The sequence below is a fragment of the Mandrillus leucophaeus genome, unplaced genomic scaffold (assembly GCF_000951045.1).
Source record: "Mandrillus leucophaeus isolate KB7577 unplaced genomic scaffold, Mleu.le_1.0 Scaffold359, whole genome shotgun sequence".
Taxonomy (NCBI): Eukaryota; Metazoa; Chordata; class Mammalia; order Primates; family Cercopithecidae; genus Mandrillus; species Mandrillus leucophaeus.
In genome coordinates this window covers 3,288,712-3,303,449 of record NW_012103798.1, presented here as the reverse complement: position 1 = coordinate 3,303,449, position 14,738 = coordinate 3,288,712, and the positions used below count along the sequence as shown (strand labels likewise).

At 36.1% G+C, this 14,738-nt stretch overlaps 1 protein-coding gene across 1 annotated transcript in view; it reads left to right on the top strand.

Moving 5' to 3' along the window:
* The window catches only part of TMEM260 (transmembrane protein 260), a 148,665-nt gene that overhangs the window by 118,522 nt on the left and 15,405 nt on the right, over window positions 1–14,738 (top strand). The window contains exons 9-13 of the mRNA XM_011989605.1: window positions 2,101–2,184; window positions 3,350–3,464; window positions 4,770–4,939; window positions 7,731–7,902; window positions 11,562–11,710. Coding sequence (XP_011844995.1) covers window positions 2,101–2,184; window positions 3,350–3,464; window positions 4,770–4,939; window positions 7,731–7,902; window positions 11,562–11,710 — 690 coding nt within the window. The remainder of the gene's footprint in view (window positions 1–2,100; window positions 2,185–3,349; window positions 3,465–4,769; window positions 4,940–7,730; window positions 7,903–11,561; window positions 11,711–14,738) is intronic.

Sequence of the window (14,738 nt, the reverse complement as noted above, 5' to 3'; positions counted from 1 at the left end):
GTGGGAGGATCGCTTGAGCACAGGAGTTTGAGACCAGCCTGGGCAACATAGTGAGACCTTGTCTCTGCAAAAAAAAAAAAAAAGTTTTTTGAGGTGGAGTCTTGCCCTGTCACCCAGGCTGGAGTGCAGTGGTGAGATCTCTGCTCACTGCAACCTCCGCTTTCCGGGTTCAAGCGATCCTCCCACCTCAGCCTCCTGAGTAGCTGGGATTACAGGTACGTGCTACCACACCCAGCTAATTTTTGTATTTTTAGTAGAGACAGGGTCTCTCCATGTTGGCCAGACTGGTCTGAAACTCCTGGCCTCAAGTGATCCACCTGCCTTGGCCTCCCAAAGTGCTGGGATTACAGGAGTGAGCTAACACAACCAGCCTACAAAACATTAAAAAAAAAAAAAATTAGACAGGCATAGTGGTATGCACCTGTAGTCACAGCTACTCAGGAGGCTGAGGTGAGAGGATCACTTGAGCCCAGGAGGTCGAGGCTGCAGTGAGTCCTCATCGTATCATGCCACTGTACTCCAGCCTGGGCAACAGAGTGAGACCCTGTCTCGATAAATAAATAAATAAAATAAAGATAAAGACAGTCATATGTCATATCAATGTCTCTGAGCTTTCATTTTATTCTGCTTTGCTCCATGTAGGACTCACTGCCTGCCCTTTTCTATCTACCTTCCAGAGATTGTTATAGCATTAAGGATAGCTGTTATATTTTGCCTTAGCAAACCCTACATGAACTCCAAAGAACGCTAGAGAGTAATCCTAGACCATATGTCTAACTTTTATTAGTTGCACGTAAAAGTCATCTATTGAGACCCTTAACGGCCTCCTTCATATTAAAATAATAGCAGGCTGTATACCCAGAAAAAAAGACTTGACAAAAGTGATGACCACTCACACCCACACTTTTGTGTGGACCAAGTCGTCATGTAGAATGAAGGCATAATCTTAGCACTCCCTGAATGAGAATTTCTAGTCTTTAATTGTTTCAGGTGGGCAGGAATGTTGAAAAAGGCAGCTGATAATTAACTTATGAGAAAATCCTTCAAAATGATAGAAGCTAATCATCTACCCTTTTCCAGTCAAGCAAATTAAATTTTTTCCCCATGCATATCTCTAAATTGCAATCCTGTACAAGGAAATTATTGAATCTAACCTTAGGCAGTGACCATCTTTTAGCGCTTACACTTAAGCGATAGATCTCCGAGAATTAATTTTGAGACTGACTTCATTCCTTTTGAAGAATGGTTTGAACTGGGCCTCATGCTGGAATCAATTTTTCAAGTGTATTTGAAAATGAGTAAGGACGTCTTCTCATAGTAGATGAGTCTTCATTAGTAAAATACACATTGTATGGTTTCCATAATTATGGTATCACATTTTCTCCAGTAAAATTGCCGGTAGGGAGAAGAAAGTTATTTGAGATGATGTATAGAGTCATTTCTTTTTTAAAAATTGGGGACAGCTAGAGCAGAAGCTATTTTAGAACTCACATAATAACTTAAAATGCATATGAGTTAATGGAAAAATTTAGTTTATTTGTAGGAAAAAGAATAATACATTTCTCTGAGATTGCTTAAATGTTTTTTGAACCAAAACAAATGATATAGAAAACAAGGAAATCATTTAAGGAAAAAGATAACCCACAAAAGAATGGCTGGGAATTCTCTCTCATGGCCTTTATTTTCTTCATATTAGATCTCCAGAAAGCTATTTGAATTAATTTTGTTATTAGTTACGAAATCACTAGAGGCCATGTCTACACTGCCAACAGAAAAAAGTTCAGAAATTCATTTCAAACAGCTTCCTATCAAACCAGTCGCGGATATTCTATGCAGTATACCAATATCAAAAATACAGAAAAATTATTTGTCTTGATTCTATTCCAAATTATGTAAGTTGGTAACCAAATGTTACCATTGGAAAACATCTTGGAACTATTTAACTCTTTCTATTGCACTTTTTCTTCCAACTTTAAAAGACACAATTTGAAAATCTGACCCAAGCCCAGTGTATAATCAAATGTATCCTACAAGGAATGTTTTACATGGAATTAATGAAATTTGTTTCCTGCCAACAATAAGTTAGGTTGTTTTTTGCAGTTCTCAAGTAACAAATATGAGGACTGAACTCTCATTCAACATCCAAGCCCTTGCAGTTTGTGCAAATATATGTTTAGCAAGAAAGTAAGTAATACAATTCCTTTTCCTGTTATTTTTCTATGTTCATGAATTGAATTAATGTTTTCAGTATGTCACTGTAGGACATTGCCAGTATTATTTTATACTCCAAATAAATGACTCTCCTAGCTGTCTATTAAAATAAATATGTATTGTTTTCTTACTTTTATTCTGATTCTAAATCAATGATTTCAAGAAATTGAGCATTATATTACTGTCTAAGTAGGCAGTCATTTGATGTCCTAAACTTCAGGTTTGATTCCTTACTCTGCCATAACCGATTATTATTGCTGATTTTAAAAAGAAGCTATTATTTAAATTCCTCTGATGATAAAAGTAATCCCTGATGACAAAAGAAACCCTGGAAAATGCAGCACTGTAAATCTCCATTAATTTATTCATTTATGATCTAGTCTGTTGAATGTATGTATTTGTATGTAAATATATATTTGTACATGTATCTATAGTTTTGTTTACTTGACACTTAAACATTTTATTGTGAACATTTTTTCATACTCTAAAAATACTTAAAATCATTTAAATGTCTATGTAATAGAACATCCTATGACCATAGGAGAATTAATTTAACTGTTCTTCTATTGAGAACTCTTTAGATTGCTTCCACTTTTTCCACTATTATAAGTAATACCAAAACATTTTTATGGATTAATCTTTATTTACATTTCTGGTTATTGCTTAAAGATTTATGCCTGTATGACAAATAACTGAGTCAATGATTATTAATATTTTAAGGCTTCTAATAAAAATATTATCAAATTAACTTTTCTGAAGGATTATACTAACATTTATTGTCATACCACTGCATTCACACCAACATTGAGATTTATTGTTCTTAAATCTTTATTATTTCAAGCATGAAAATATTTGTATTTTGCCTATATTTGATCACTTCTGAAATTTAACAAAATTAGTAGTTTGCATTTCTTCTGTGAATGTTAGCTTTATATCCTTTACTGTGTAGTCCCAAGTTGTAGTTCGAGTTTATTACTATATTTTGGTTGTTTCAACTCAGATTTTAAAAACCGAGATCTCTCTTTGCTTCTAGTTAAAAATGGAAAGTTTTTATAGATCTAATAGTTTAAAGTCCTGTGATATTATATTTGACATTCGTGTATATAAATATTTTAGACATTTTTATTATTTTTTGTAGGGACCGACAGAATCCATCATTAGTATGGCTTTTTACTGGGATGTTTTGCATTTATTCATTGTTCTTTGCTTGGAGAGCAAATTTAGATATTTCAAAACCACTTTTCATGGGTGTGGTAAGTTTGACTTAGATATATCCTTTGACCAGAAAGTTTGTGAAGAATGTACAAATTTGCATTTGATAAATCTTGTAGAAGAGCAAATTACTTAAGGAATAGTTAAAATTTTATATACATTTTGTAAATCAAAGTTAAATTATTGAGCCAATACAGCTAAGGCCTCTTTTTAGGATAAAAAGAATGCATTGTTTCATTAACACAGTTGTTAAATAGAAAAATGAATGTAAAGTAGATTTAAGTCAGTCATTGTATGTGTGTGTGCTTGCAAATATAGGTACAACTGCATTTCTCCTGGAATTTTTTTAATAGCAAAAGAAATATGAATTATAATTGAGGGCACTTAACAACATATATCCTTATTTCTTACCTACCCAGTCCGAGGCCTAGGCAAAAGAGCAACCGTGTTTCTGTTTTCTGTGGCAGCAGTCTCTGAGATTAGAGTAGTTCTTCTACTTATAATAGAATCTCTGTAAATGTCAATAGCTCTTTTTTGACAGCTGAAACTGAGTGGTCTGTGTGTGTGTGTGTTTAGGAAGCCTAATAAATAATACCCTACTTGATCACCTGAGTTCTGAATCAATTGAGAAACAACGTAACACAGTACAACGGGTGGGAGAATCACTTTTAATCTGGTAATACTGAGATTGGAAAATGTGGCTTATATCTGTAGCCAAGGGGGCTTCCTCTTCCAGCATCCCAGAATAGGCAGATTTACCCACTAGTCATAGGCAGTACTGTGGAGGTCTAGCCTCTTCCCATGTCTCCCCCACCCAACTCGTGCCATAGAGATAGACTCTGGACCTGGACAGGTGCTTGCTGTGGGTAGCTCACTTCCAGGAGAAAGTGAGAGGAAAAGAAAGGGTGCTGCAGGTCCAGTCCCAGCTCCCAAACTCCCCAGTTGGATAAGTCCTTACATCCTATAGGAGGAAATACGTGAGGGGTCAGAGAGAGGCCAGGACAGTGGAGCTTCTCCCTGTGGAAGGAAATATCAGGAGGAAAGCAAAAGCATTCTCTAACTCCTTCAGCCTGTGTATTACTGGAGTTCAAGACGAAGGCCACAGTATTGAAGTGAATGTGTGGATCTAAAAAGGGAGATGCACTTGTCAAACTGGGAAGGAAGAATGTTTGAAAATAGAAAAATGAAATGACCTGGGCTTGGATTGGGGAAATCAGTTCACAAAACCTGAATGACAATAGGTACACACAACTAAATGCAGGCAGTATATTTTAAAAATATATAAGTAGCTGACTGATAGCATAAACTAGTCAACTGGACCTACTGATTGCTTGTCTCTTTCACAGGTGGAACGATTCTGGATGCAGAGCAATGCGGTAGTGGCCGTCCTCGCTGGCATTGGTTTGGCTGCAGTTGTGTCTGAGACTAACAGAGTGCTGAATAGCAATGGGCTTCAGTGTCTGGAATGGCTTTCTGCAACTCTTTTTGTAGTTTACCAAATATATTCTAATTACAGGTAACACATGGTTATTTTTATGAAAAGTAGCTGTCAAGCCAGAGATACCTGAATATTTAGATTCTAACACTTTATTTCATTTTTAACTTCTACTGGTTTTCAGGACTCAAAGTGAGACAGCTTGGTTGAATGCAGTAGTTCTTTAGCTTTTAGGGTTGTTAAACCTCCTGAACCAGAATCTTAGTATGGCGACGTATGGTTTCAGGCCATTGCAAACAAGGGTTTAGGTGGTGCATGTAGACTATTTGTATCTTTTTCTCTGAAGAACTCAAGAGATACTTTTAGAATCCCTAGTATAGGTAAAATTCCATGACCTAAAATACCACTTAGATGGAGAGTAAAATGATTTAGGGTTTTTTGTATACCCTAAAATAATTCACTTTATGCTTCCCTTTATGTCCAGTTTACTCTGTAGTAGTAAATATTAACTTTTTTTTTTTTGAGACAAGGTCTTATTCTGTCCCCTAGGCTGGAGTACAGTGGCATGATTGTAGCTTACTACAGCCTTGAACTCCTGGGCTCAAGCAGTCCTCTGCCTCAGCCTCCTCAGTAGCTGGGACTATGGACACATGCCACCGTTGGCATGCCTTTTTTCTTTCTTCTTTTTTTTTTTTTTTGTAGAGACAAGGTCTCACTATGTTGCCTAGGCTGGTCTCAAGCAAGCCTCCCTCTTCAGCCTCCCAAAGTGCTGGAATTACAGGTGTGAGCCACTACACCAGCCTTAATTATTTTAAAATTAAGTTCCAAAGTTTCTTAACTCATATATTATTACTATTACATATATTTTTCCAAATCTGTTTAATAACCACTATAATAAGAATCTCAGTCTAACGTAAAGATGTCTAAGTCTTAGACTATAGTTCGTATATTTCTAGCAATATCAAGTACACATTATGGAACTGGAAGAGAGAGTCCCTTAGAATTTTGCTATAGTGAGATTTAACTGGTATTATTTTAAAGGATTAAATTTTCTCTTTTAACTTAACTTTAAAAACCAATGTTCTTACCATTCAACCCTGCAATCTTATTACTGGGTATATACCCAAAGGAATAGAAATCATTCTACCATAAAGACACATGCATGCGAATGTTTATTGCAGTGCTATTCACAGTAACAAAGACATGGAATCAACCTAAATGCCCATCAGTGGCAGATTGGAAAAAGAAAAAGTGGTCCATGTGTACCATGGAATACTATGCAGCAATAAAAAGAATGAGATCATGTCCCTTTTAGGAACATGGATGGAGCTGGAGGCCATTATCCTTGGCAAATTAACACAGGAACAGAAAACCTAATACTGCATCTTCTCACTTACAAGTGGGAGCTAAACGATGAGAACTCATGGATACAAAGATGGGGAACAACAGACACTGGGGCCTACTTGAGAGTGGAGGCTTGGAGGAGGAAGAGGATCAGAAAAAAGTAACTATTGTGTACCAGGCTTAGTAACCTGGGTGACGAAATAATGTGTACAACAAACCCTGTGACGAATTTATCTGTATAACAAATAGCAAACCCACACATGTACCCCGAACCTAAAATAAAAGTTAAAGAAAAACACACAACATTGTTCTTTATAATACCGGGGTAGAGCTGGTGTTAGGAAGGCCAGCAGGAGACCTTGAGAGAAGGGGCTGCATGTCCTGGACACAACATCATCGCTAGCTCAAGCAGGTGCACCAAACTCACAGTGTGTTTCCCAGCCTTTTCTTATCCCAGTCATCTCCTGGCTCAGGCCATTCGGGCCGTCCAGGTTCGACCCCAGACGTGTTGGCACAGGCTAGGTGTTTTTATCTTGTTTTGATTTTTTTCATTTGCCCCAGGGGAATGGAATATGTAGCACCTTTGCTAGATGGCAAAATGTGCCTCATCACTCTGCAACATAGGGAAGCAGGTAGGAAACAGTAATTTTTACATCGATTACAAAGGCAGGGATAGTATTCTGTTCCTAGAGGTGTTCCTTTGCTTTGTGATACTAACCCAGGTATTCAACTTGAGGCTGTGTTTCTCAGCTCCGTCAAATGTAATGGACCTGATAACAACAGAAAGGACATTGCTTGTCTCATTTTTTAATACTAATTACTGTTTTGTCGTCTTTTTCTTTTTTCATAGAACGCTCTTAGAACTCATGGCAGTTTTTCTTTGAAGTTAGAAAGTTCACTTCATTCTTGAAAAGGATGAAGTTATTGGCAATAGCAAATAATGCCTGGAGAGAAGTAAACAACTCAGGAAACTCTTCCTCCCCTTGCTTCTCATTGGTCTCATCCCCTAGCGATTTCTTGATCTCCAAAGGCAGAGAGGAACACAGGAGGGGAGAAGTGGAAAGGATCAACCTCTACATGCAAGAAAATCATACAAATGTCATACAAATTCAAGTCAGAAATGGGCAGATTTCCTTTTGCATTTCTGAAAGTTCCTTTGAGTAAATGGAGTTAACATAAAATTGCCTTAAATTCCAAGTGGAATCAGAAATCTTAATTTCTAAAAACAAAATTGGATTGCACTTAGGGGGAAAAAGGACCTGTTCTTGTGTACTGATTCCCTCTTTGTGGGGGTGATTATAAACTCCAGAAGTAAGCAGTAGACTGATTTTTTTTTCAGTTGCACAATTAGCTGCTGCTTATCAGACGATAATATTCTTTCTTCAGATATATGTATTATTTTAGAATATATTGAAACACTGAATGTTTATTGTATGATGGGAAAAGAATGGCATTGAAAATAAGCCTAGTCTTGTTAAAACTGTAGCAAAGTGTTGCTATTTTAATTTTTTTGGACCCTTCTATTTAGCATTTGTGACCAAAGGACCAACTATGTGATCGATAAATTCGCAAAGAACCTTCTCACCTCTATGCCTCATGATGCAATTATCTTACTGAGAGGAGATTTGCCAGGAAATTCTCTCCGTTACATGCATTACTGTGAGGGGTTGAGGCCTGACATTTCATTAGTGGATCAGGAAGTAAGTATATGAAACATATACTTAGAATATAGCAATGATTTAAAAACATGTTTTGGAAAAAACATTTTTTTTAAAATGGTGGGTACCATTTTCATGATCACTGTTAGAATATATATGACATTTTACATGTTAGGTGGAATATATATGAGCATACTTGTTTTTTTATTTTAATTAATAGCGTAAGTCACACTAGTTGCTTCTCATTTAAAAACATTTAAACTGAATGTTTTAAGAATTAATGTGTTTCATGTTAGATTCATAATATTTTAGGTCTCTCGTTCATGTGACAAACCATAAAAGTGTTTGTTGTATTGTAAATCTATTTTTAAATTGTTATTTTACACTCAGGCCGGGCGCAGTGGCTCACGCCTGTAATCCCAGCACTTTGGGAGGCCGAGGCAGACAGATCATGAGGTCAGGAGATCAAGACCATGCTGGCTAACACGGTGAAACCCCATCTCTACTAAAAATACAAAAAATTAGCCGGGCATGGTGGCACATGCCTGTAGTCCCAGCTACTCGGGAGGCTGAGGCAGGAGAATGGTGTGAACCTGGGAGGCGGAGCTTGCAGTGAGCCAAGATTGCACCACTGTACTCCAGCCTAGGTGACAGAGCGAGACTCAGTCTCAAAAAAAAAAATTGTTATTTTATGTTCAGCTAACTCAACCATTCGAATTTACCTTGCCCATTGGTCCAGGGATTAAAATAAATTATATTGAATATGAAATAAATCATACTGTAGGTAAGTAAACATTTTACTCAAAATAGAAATTTTTAACTATAATTACGCTATAGAATTGTTATATAAACTTTGTTAATGCTATGACAAAAATACATTAAAAGAGGACTTGTGAAAATTTTGAGGGCTATGAAAACATTTTTTTTTTCATTGAAGAACTATTTAAACTGTAAGATTTATTATTTGAGCCATAGATTCGTAAAAGGGAGGAAGCCTGTCTCTGGTGTTTTTAGAGCAGTCATTAGGAAAAGAGAAATTCTTAATCTTAAAAGAATAATATGATGAATTCAATTGAACAAATTATTAGGCATAGTACTGAATGCATTTTATTGAATTAATGAATAATTATAATTTTTGGAGAAAACTTTGAACAGGTTCGTAAATATACAGTTTTACATTTTAAGAAGCAGTTGCATTTATATCATGGATGCCGATTGATTAATTTGATCTTCAGTCTAGTTTCTGACAAAAGCTAGGTTATTTGTTAATAACGTGGTTCCACACTATGATTTTAAACACTGTTTAGGATGTCAGCTACTGTAGTTGAGAAGCATGGATTAGGAAGTGAATTAGACCTAAACTCAAGTCCTCATTCTGTCACTTCCTGGATGTGTGACTTGGGGCTAATGATTTTTCCTCTCAGAGCTTCTGTTTCTTTATTTATGAAATGTAAGTCATCATTATATAAGTTAGGATGCATTTGAATGCAAGAAACAGAATATCTGACTGAAATTACTGAGTTTTTAGCCTCACATGACGAGCAGTCTGGAGATAGGTGATGTTAGGATCACCTATCTAACATAATATGAGCAGTTCAGGGACGTCAGTTTCTGAGGCAGCTTTTCTGCCATTCTCTTGACTTTTCCCTCCCAGTCACAGGATGGATGCCCAGTTCCAAACATCACAACCTAAAACAAAGCATGGTGCTTCTTCTGGGTGTCTCCCTCTCTCTATTTACTGGGAATAACATGTGCCCCAGAAGTCCCTCAGCAGACCTCCACTCAGGCCCCACTGACCCATACTGAGTCATATACTCACACCTAAACTGCTCATTAGCAAAGGAGAACGACTAGACTGAAAACATTGCAGCCTGAGCTACCTGATCAAAATCAAGATTGCGTTAGTGAAAAAGAAGAAGGTATTCACTGTGGAGTGGGCAATCAACAGTGTCTGATACAGTTATTCTCACATAGCAAGGTTATTATGAGAATTAAATGAGGAACAATAAAGTCCATGGCACACAGTGGGTATGTAATTAATGTTAATATCCTCCAGAACTGGAACTATTGGGCAATAAAGCCTAATTCAGTAAGTATTTTTCTGAGTATTTACAGTTTAGACTTAGATTAAAATTACTTTGTCATTTGCTAGTTAAATATATAAGACAAGTAAAACATAAGCACAATTTCTCAAATGATGATATCCAAACACAACAAAGCTTTGGTGGTATAAATGGGAGTCTCTTCTTTAAAAAGAGGGAATGGATACATATCAAAGTATAGAGTTAAGTATGTATTAAGTATAGAATTAAGTAAAATGATTTTTTCTAATATAAGTAAATTATTTAAATCAAAAGAATGTGTAAACGTGTAAGGATATGTAATTAATATAGGGCTGCTAATAAATTCAGATAATTTGAAATGCCAAAAGAGTTTTTAACTTTGAGGCCTAGATTATTACATGATTGAGCTTCTCCAGGGCAGGGGTTATATCTTATTCATTATAGATGAGCATACTTGTTTTTTTGAATGAATAAAATAATGGCTATTTTGTCTAGGTTGTCTAGTCTGGCCATCAAAGGCATTTCAACTTCAGCAAACATAATTTGAGAACTGGCCAGGCGTGGTGGCTCATGCCTGTAATCCCAGAACTTTGGGAGGCCAATGCAGGTGTATCACTTGAGGCCAGGAGTTCGATACCAGCCTGGCCAACATGGTGAAACCCCGTGTCTACCAAAAACACAAAAATTAGTTGGGCATAGTGGCACGTGCCTGTAATCTCAGCTACACGGGAGACTGAGGTAGGAGAATCGCTTGAACCCAGGAGGCGGAGCTTACAGTGAGCCGAGGTCGTATCACTGTACTCTAGCCTTGGTGACAGAGTAAGACTGTCTCAAAATAATAATAAATGTGAGAACTATTCTATGCCAGCCGATGTGCTAGGTGCAGAGACACAGAGATGAAAAAATACAGTGCCTTTTCTCTAGGAACTCACAGTCTGGTGAGGAGCAGGCTGTAATAGAGGTGAGTACAAAGTACTAGAGGAGCATGCCATTCTGGCTGTGGAGACAGAGGAGGGCATCAAAGGAAGTGATATTTACACTGGTTCTTAAAGTTGAATGCACGTTCTCTAGGTCAGTGGTCCCCAACCTTTTTTACACCAGGGACCGGTTTCATGAAGGACAGTATTTCCACAGACTGGGGGTTGGGGGTGGGGAATGGTCTTGGGATGAAACTGTTCCACCTCAGATCATCAGGCATTAGATTCTCTTAAGGAGCGTGTAGCTTAGATCCCTCACATGTGCAGTTCACAATAGGTTGACGCTCCTGTGAAAAATCTAATGCTGCCACTGATCTGACAGGAGGCAGAGCACAGCAGTAATACTGGCCCCTGCTGTGCAGCCCAGTTTGGGGGCTCCTGCTCTAGGTATTAGAATGGGGAAGATCCTTATGGGGAATCAAATGTGGGAGGTAAATTGGAAGAAGGTACTGATGTGACTGATGATAGTCATAATAAAATCCAAGGTTTACATCACTAAAAAAGTAATCATTACCACATTCTCAGTTGTGCTTATATTTTTCAATTATATATGTATTAGACTGGTGCAAAAGTAATTTAGGTTTTTGCCATTACTTGATAAACTTGATTCTTTTTAAGAAATATATTAAAAGTCTGACATCATGTGTGACTTTTCTGGCAGATGATGACTTATGAGTGGTATTTACCCAAGATGGCAAAGCACTTGCCAGGTGTCAACTTTCCTGGGAACCGGTGGAATCCTGTGGAAGGAATATTACCTAGTGGAATGGTCACATTTAATCTTTATCATTTTCTTGAAGTAAATAAACAGTAAGCATTCTTTTTATGTAATAGCTTTTCTAAAATCTTAAGCTTTTCTGAAATTGTTTCTGTAGCAGCTGTGCCTCATCCAAAAGACCAATTTTCTATACCTATTTCCCTGTCACTGGTGAGATTATCTTTGTAATTAAATTGAATATCTGTGCATAAATAAGGCCAGGCAGAAATAAATGTTATTGTTTTGGGTGAAGGAAAAATAAAGACAAATTAGCAAGAACAGCAAATAAGATCTGAGTACAATTCACAGAAATTGGAGATGTGCCTGCCTACTTGAAATCATTGCAGGTGGATGGCAAGCAATTATAGTTCCCCCGATCAACACTATGGTCCCCCTTTTAAGTGTAAAGCAAATGTTTTCAGGAATAATCACTGTATAAAAATAGCTTAAAGATTTTCATAAAGGATAAGACATTTTTATAAATAAGAAAAACACGTAGTTCATGCTAGCTGAGATAAAATATGAGAATTGTGAATTCTATACTTGAGAACATAAAATTATTTGTAGGTAGGTCAAGAATAAATAATTCCCCCAATGGTATAGTGTTGAACATTTCTTCTGCCATGAAGCGCTTAAGATTGTCCAGAGCTTGAAGAAGAAACACTTATTTCATGATTTCTTTTTTCTTATAAAGAAGACTTCAGAATATCTTTGTAAATCCCAAAGTTAAATTATCCCTTGCTAAGAACATAATAATGTGGTATTTTGGGTGTTTAGAGCCTGAAGTTTATGTGGCTCATGGAGTAAACGAAAGTAATGGGTATAAATGTGCTGTGAGAGTAACATCTAATTATTCTATTCTAGATAAAATATTAGGAACCATTAACATCCCCAAATTGGCATTTTTGTGAATTTTCAAGAATTCAATCCCACAAGCATTTACTGAATGTCTACTGCGTTACAACTTGTATTAGGCTCCGGCAGTAGAAAGATGAATGAGGTTCAGTTACAAATCCAAGTAGAACACAATCTAGTTGTGTACATACATAGATGTGAATACGACTAGCCATAATTTGGTGGGATAAGTTCTATACTATCAATGTCTTGTAAAGTGTCAGACATAGTAAATGCTCAGTAGGTGTTTACTGAACAGATAGATAATTTAACTGACAACATATGCCAAGTATTCTGGCAGCATGGATAAGGAAGCCATTAATTCTGTTTGGGGACATTCATTCAGCATTTTTAAAATAAAAACTGCATGTCCAAAATGTTCCAAGAACAATATGATGGAAATGTCGTATGTTCTTTGAGGAAACTTAAACAACACAGAAAAGTGTAAAGACGATCAGTATCATCTGTCTCCCAAGGACAGGTGCTGTTAGTATTTTGATAAATATTGTTGGATTCCACTCATCTTTAACATGAATGACTTATTTTTAAAATACACATACTCATACATACTGTATTATAGATAGCTGAGATATCATTATCTGTCCAATTTTTTTTAACCTACCATTATATCATGAGCATTTCTCCATGTATATTATTGTCATTTTTGGCTAATATTCTCATAAGATGCATAATAATGTAACAAATATTCGATTTTTTGTGATATTCTCTCTGTTTCTAGACTTTTGCTATTATAATATACAATGATGATGAACATTCTGCCCCATAAAGTTTTATTGTTAATATTTTTGACTAACAAAGATCACTGCATAAATATGACTTATTAATATCAGTTCTTTAAATAGTTTTTAATTGTAAAAGTTGCATGTGTTTGTTACAGAATGAGAATTTTTTTTAAAACTAGAAGAAAACATTGTCCTAGTCACTCAGAAACAACACACATATAAAAAATGCATATGTCTTACAAAGGTAAAAGCATAAGTGTCCTGTTTTTTATACTTACTATCATAAAACAATTTCCTTATGTTTTTACAAACTATTTGTAAATACATGTACTGTAATTTAAAAATAATAAGTGAATAAAACTATTAGGAGATATTTAACATGGTATCTAATTTTAACTATAATAAATTTATACCTACAACAACTGCTTTGTATATGTAGGTTTTTTTGTGGAGGGGCAGAATTTTAAATTATTAGCATCAATTATCAGAAGTAAAATTACTAAGTCAAAGGACATGCATTATTTAAAGGCATGTGATAGAGATTTTTTTTCCCCTCAAAGGGATGGACCATCATCACATGAAAGTTATCTAAATGAGTACCTCTGAAAGGAAGCTAGCTAATGTTTAGTGAGCACCTATTATTTTAACAAGCAGTAATATTTACTTTTCTTTTTAGGGGGTGTGGTATACAGGTCTATGAATTTTAACACATGTGTACATTTGTGTAACCACCACAGCAGTCAGGACACAGAGCAGTCCATGATGCCATGAACTTTCTTGTGCTGCTCCCGTATAGTCATACTGTCCCCTCAGGCCTAACCTTGGCAACCACTGATCTGTTCTTCATCATTATAGCTTTACCTTTTCCTGAATGTCATATAAATAGAATCAAAGTATGTATGTAACCTGTTGATATTGGTATATTTCACTTAGTGTAATGCCTTTGAGAACCATCCTAGTTGCTGTGTGTATCGATAGTTCATTCTTTTTGTTTCTAAGTAATGTTTCATTGTATGGATGTACTGTGGTTTGCTTATCCTTTTACTCATTGAAGGACAGTTGGGTTGTTTCCAGTTTGGGGTGTTTATACGTAGAGCTGCTATAAACGTTCATCTACGTTTGTGTGTGAGTATGTTTTTCTGCATAGGGTTGGGATTGAGTTGTTTGTTTTCTTATTGTTGAGTTTTGAAAGATCTGTATATGTTCTAGGTACACAGCCTCTGTCAAATATGCAGTTTGTAAATATTGTCTCGCAGTTAGTTGCTTGTCTTTTACAAGTGTCTTTTGCGGAGCAAAACTTTTTTATTTCTTTGAAATTCAAATCCAATTTTTTTCTTCTATGAATTATATTGTTGGTATCATATCTAAGAACTCTTTGCCTAATGCCGTGTCACAAAGATTTTCTCATGTTTTGTTCTGTGAGTTCTGTAGTTTTGTTTTTGTG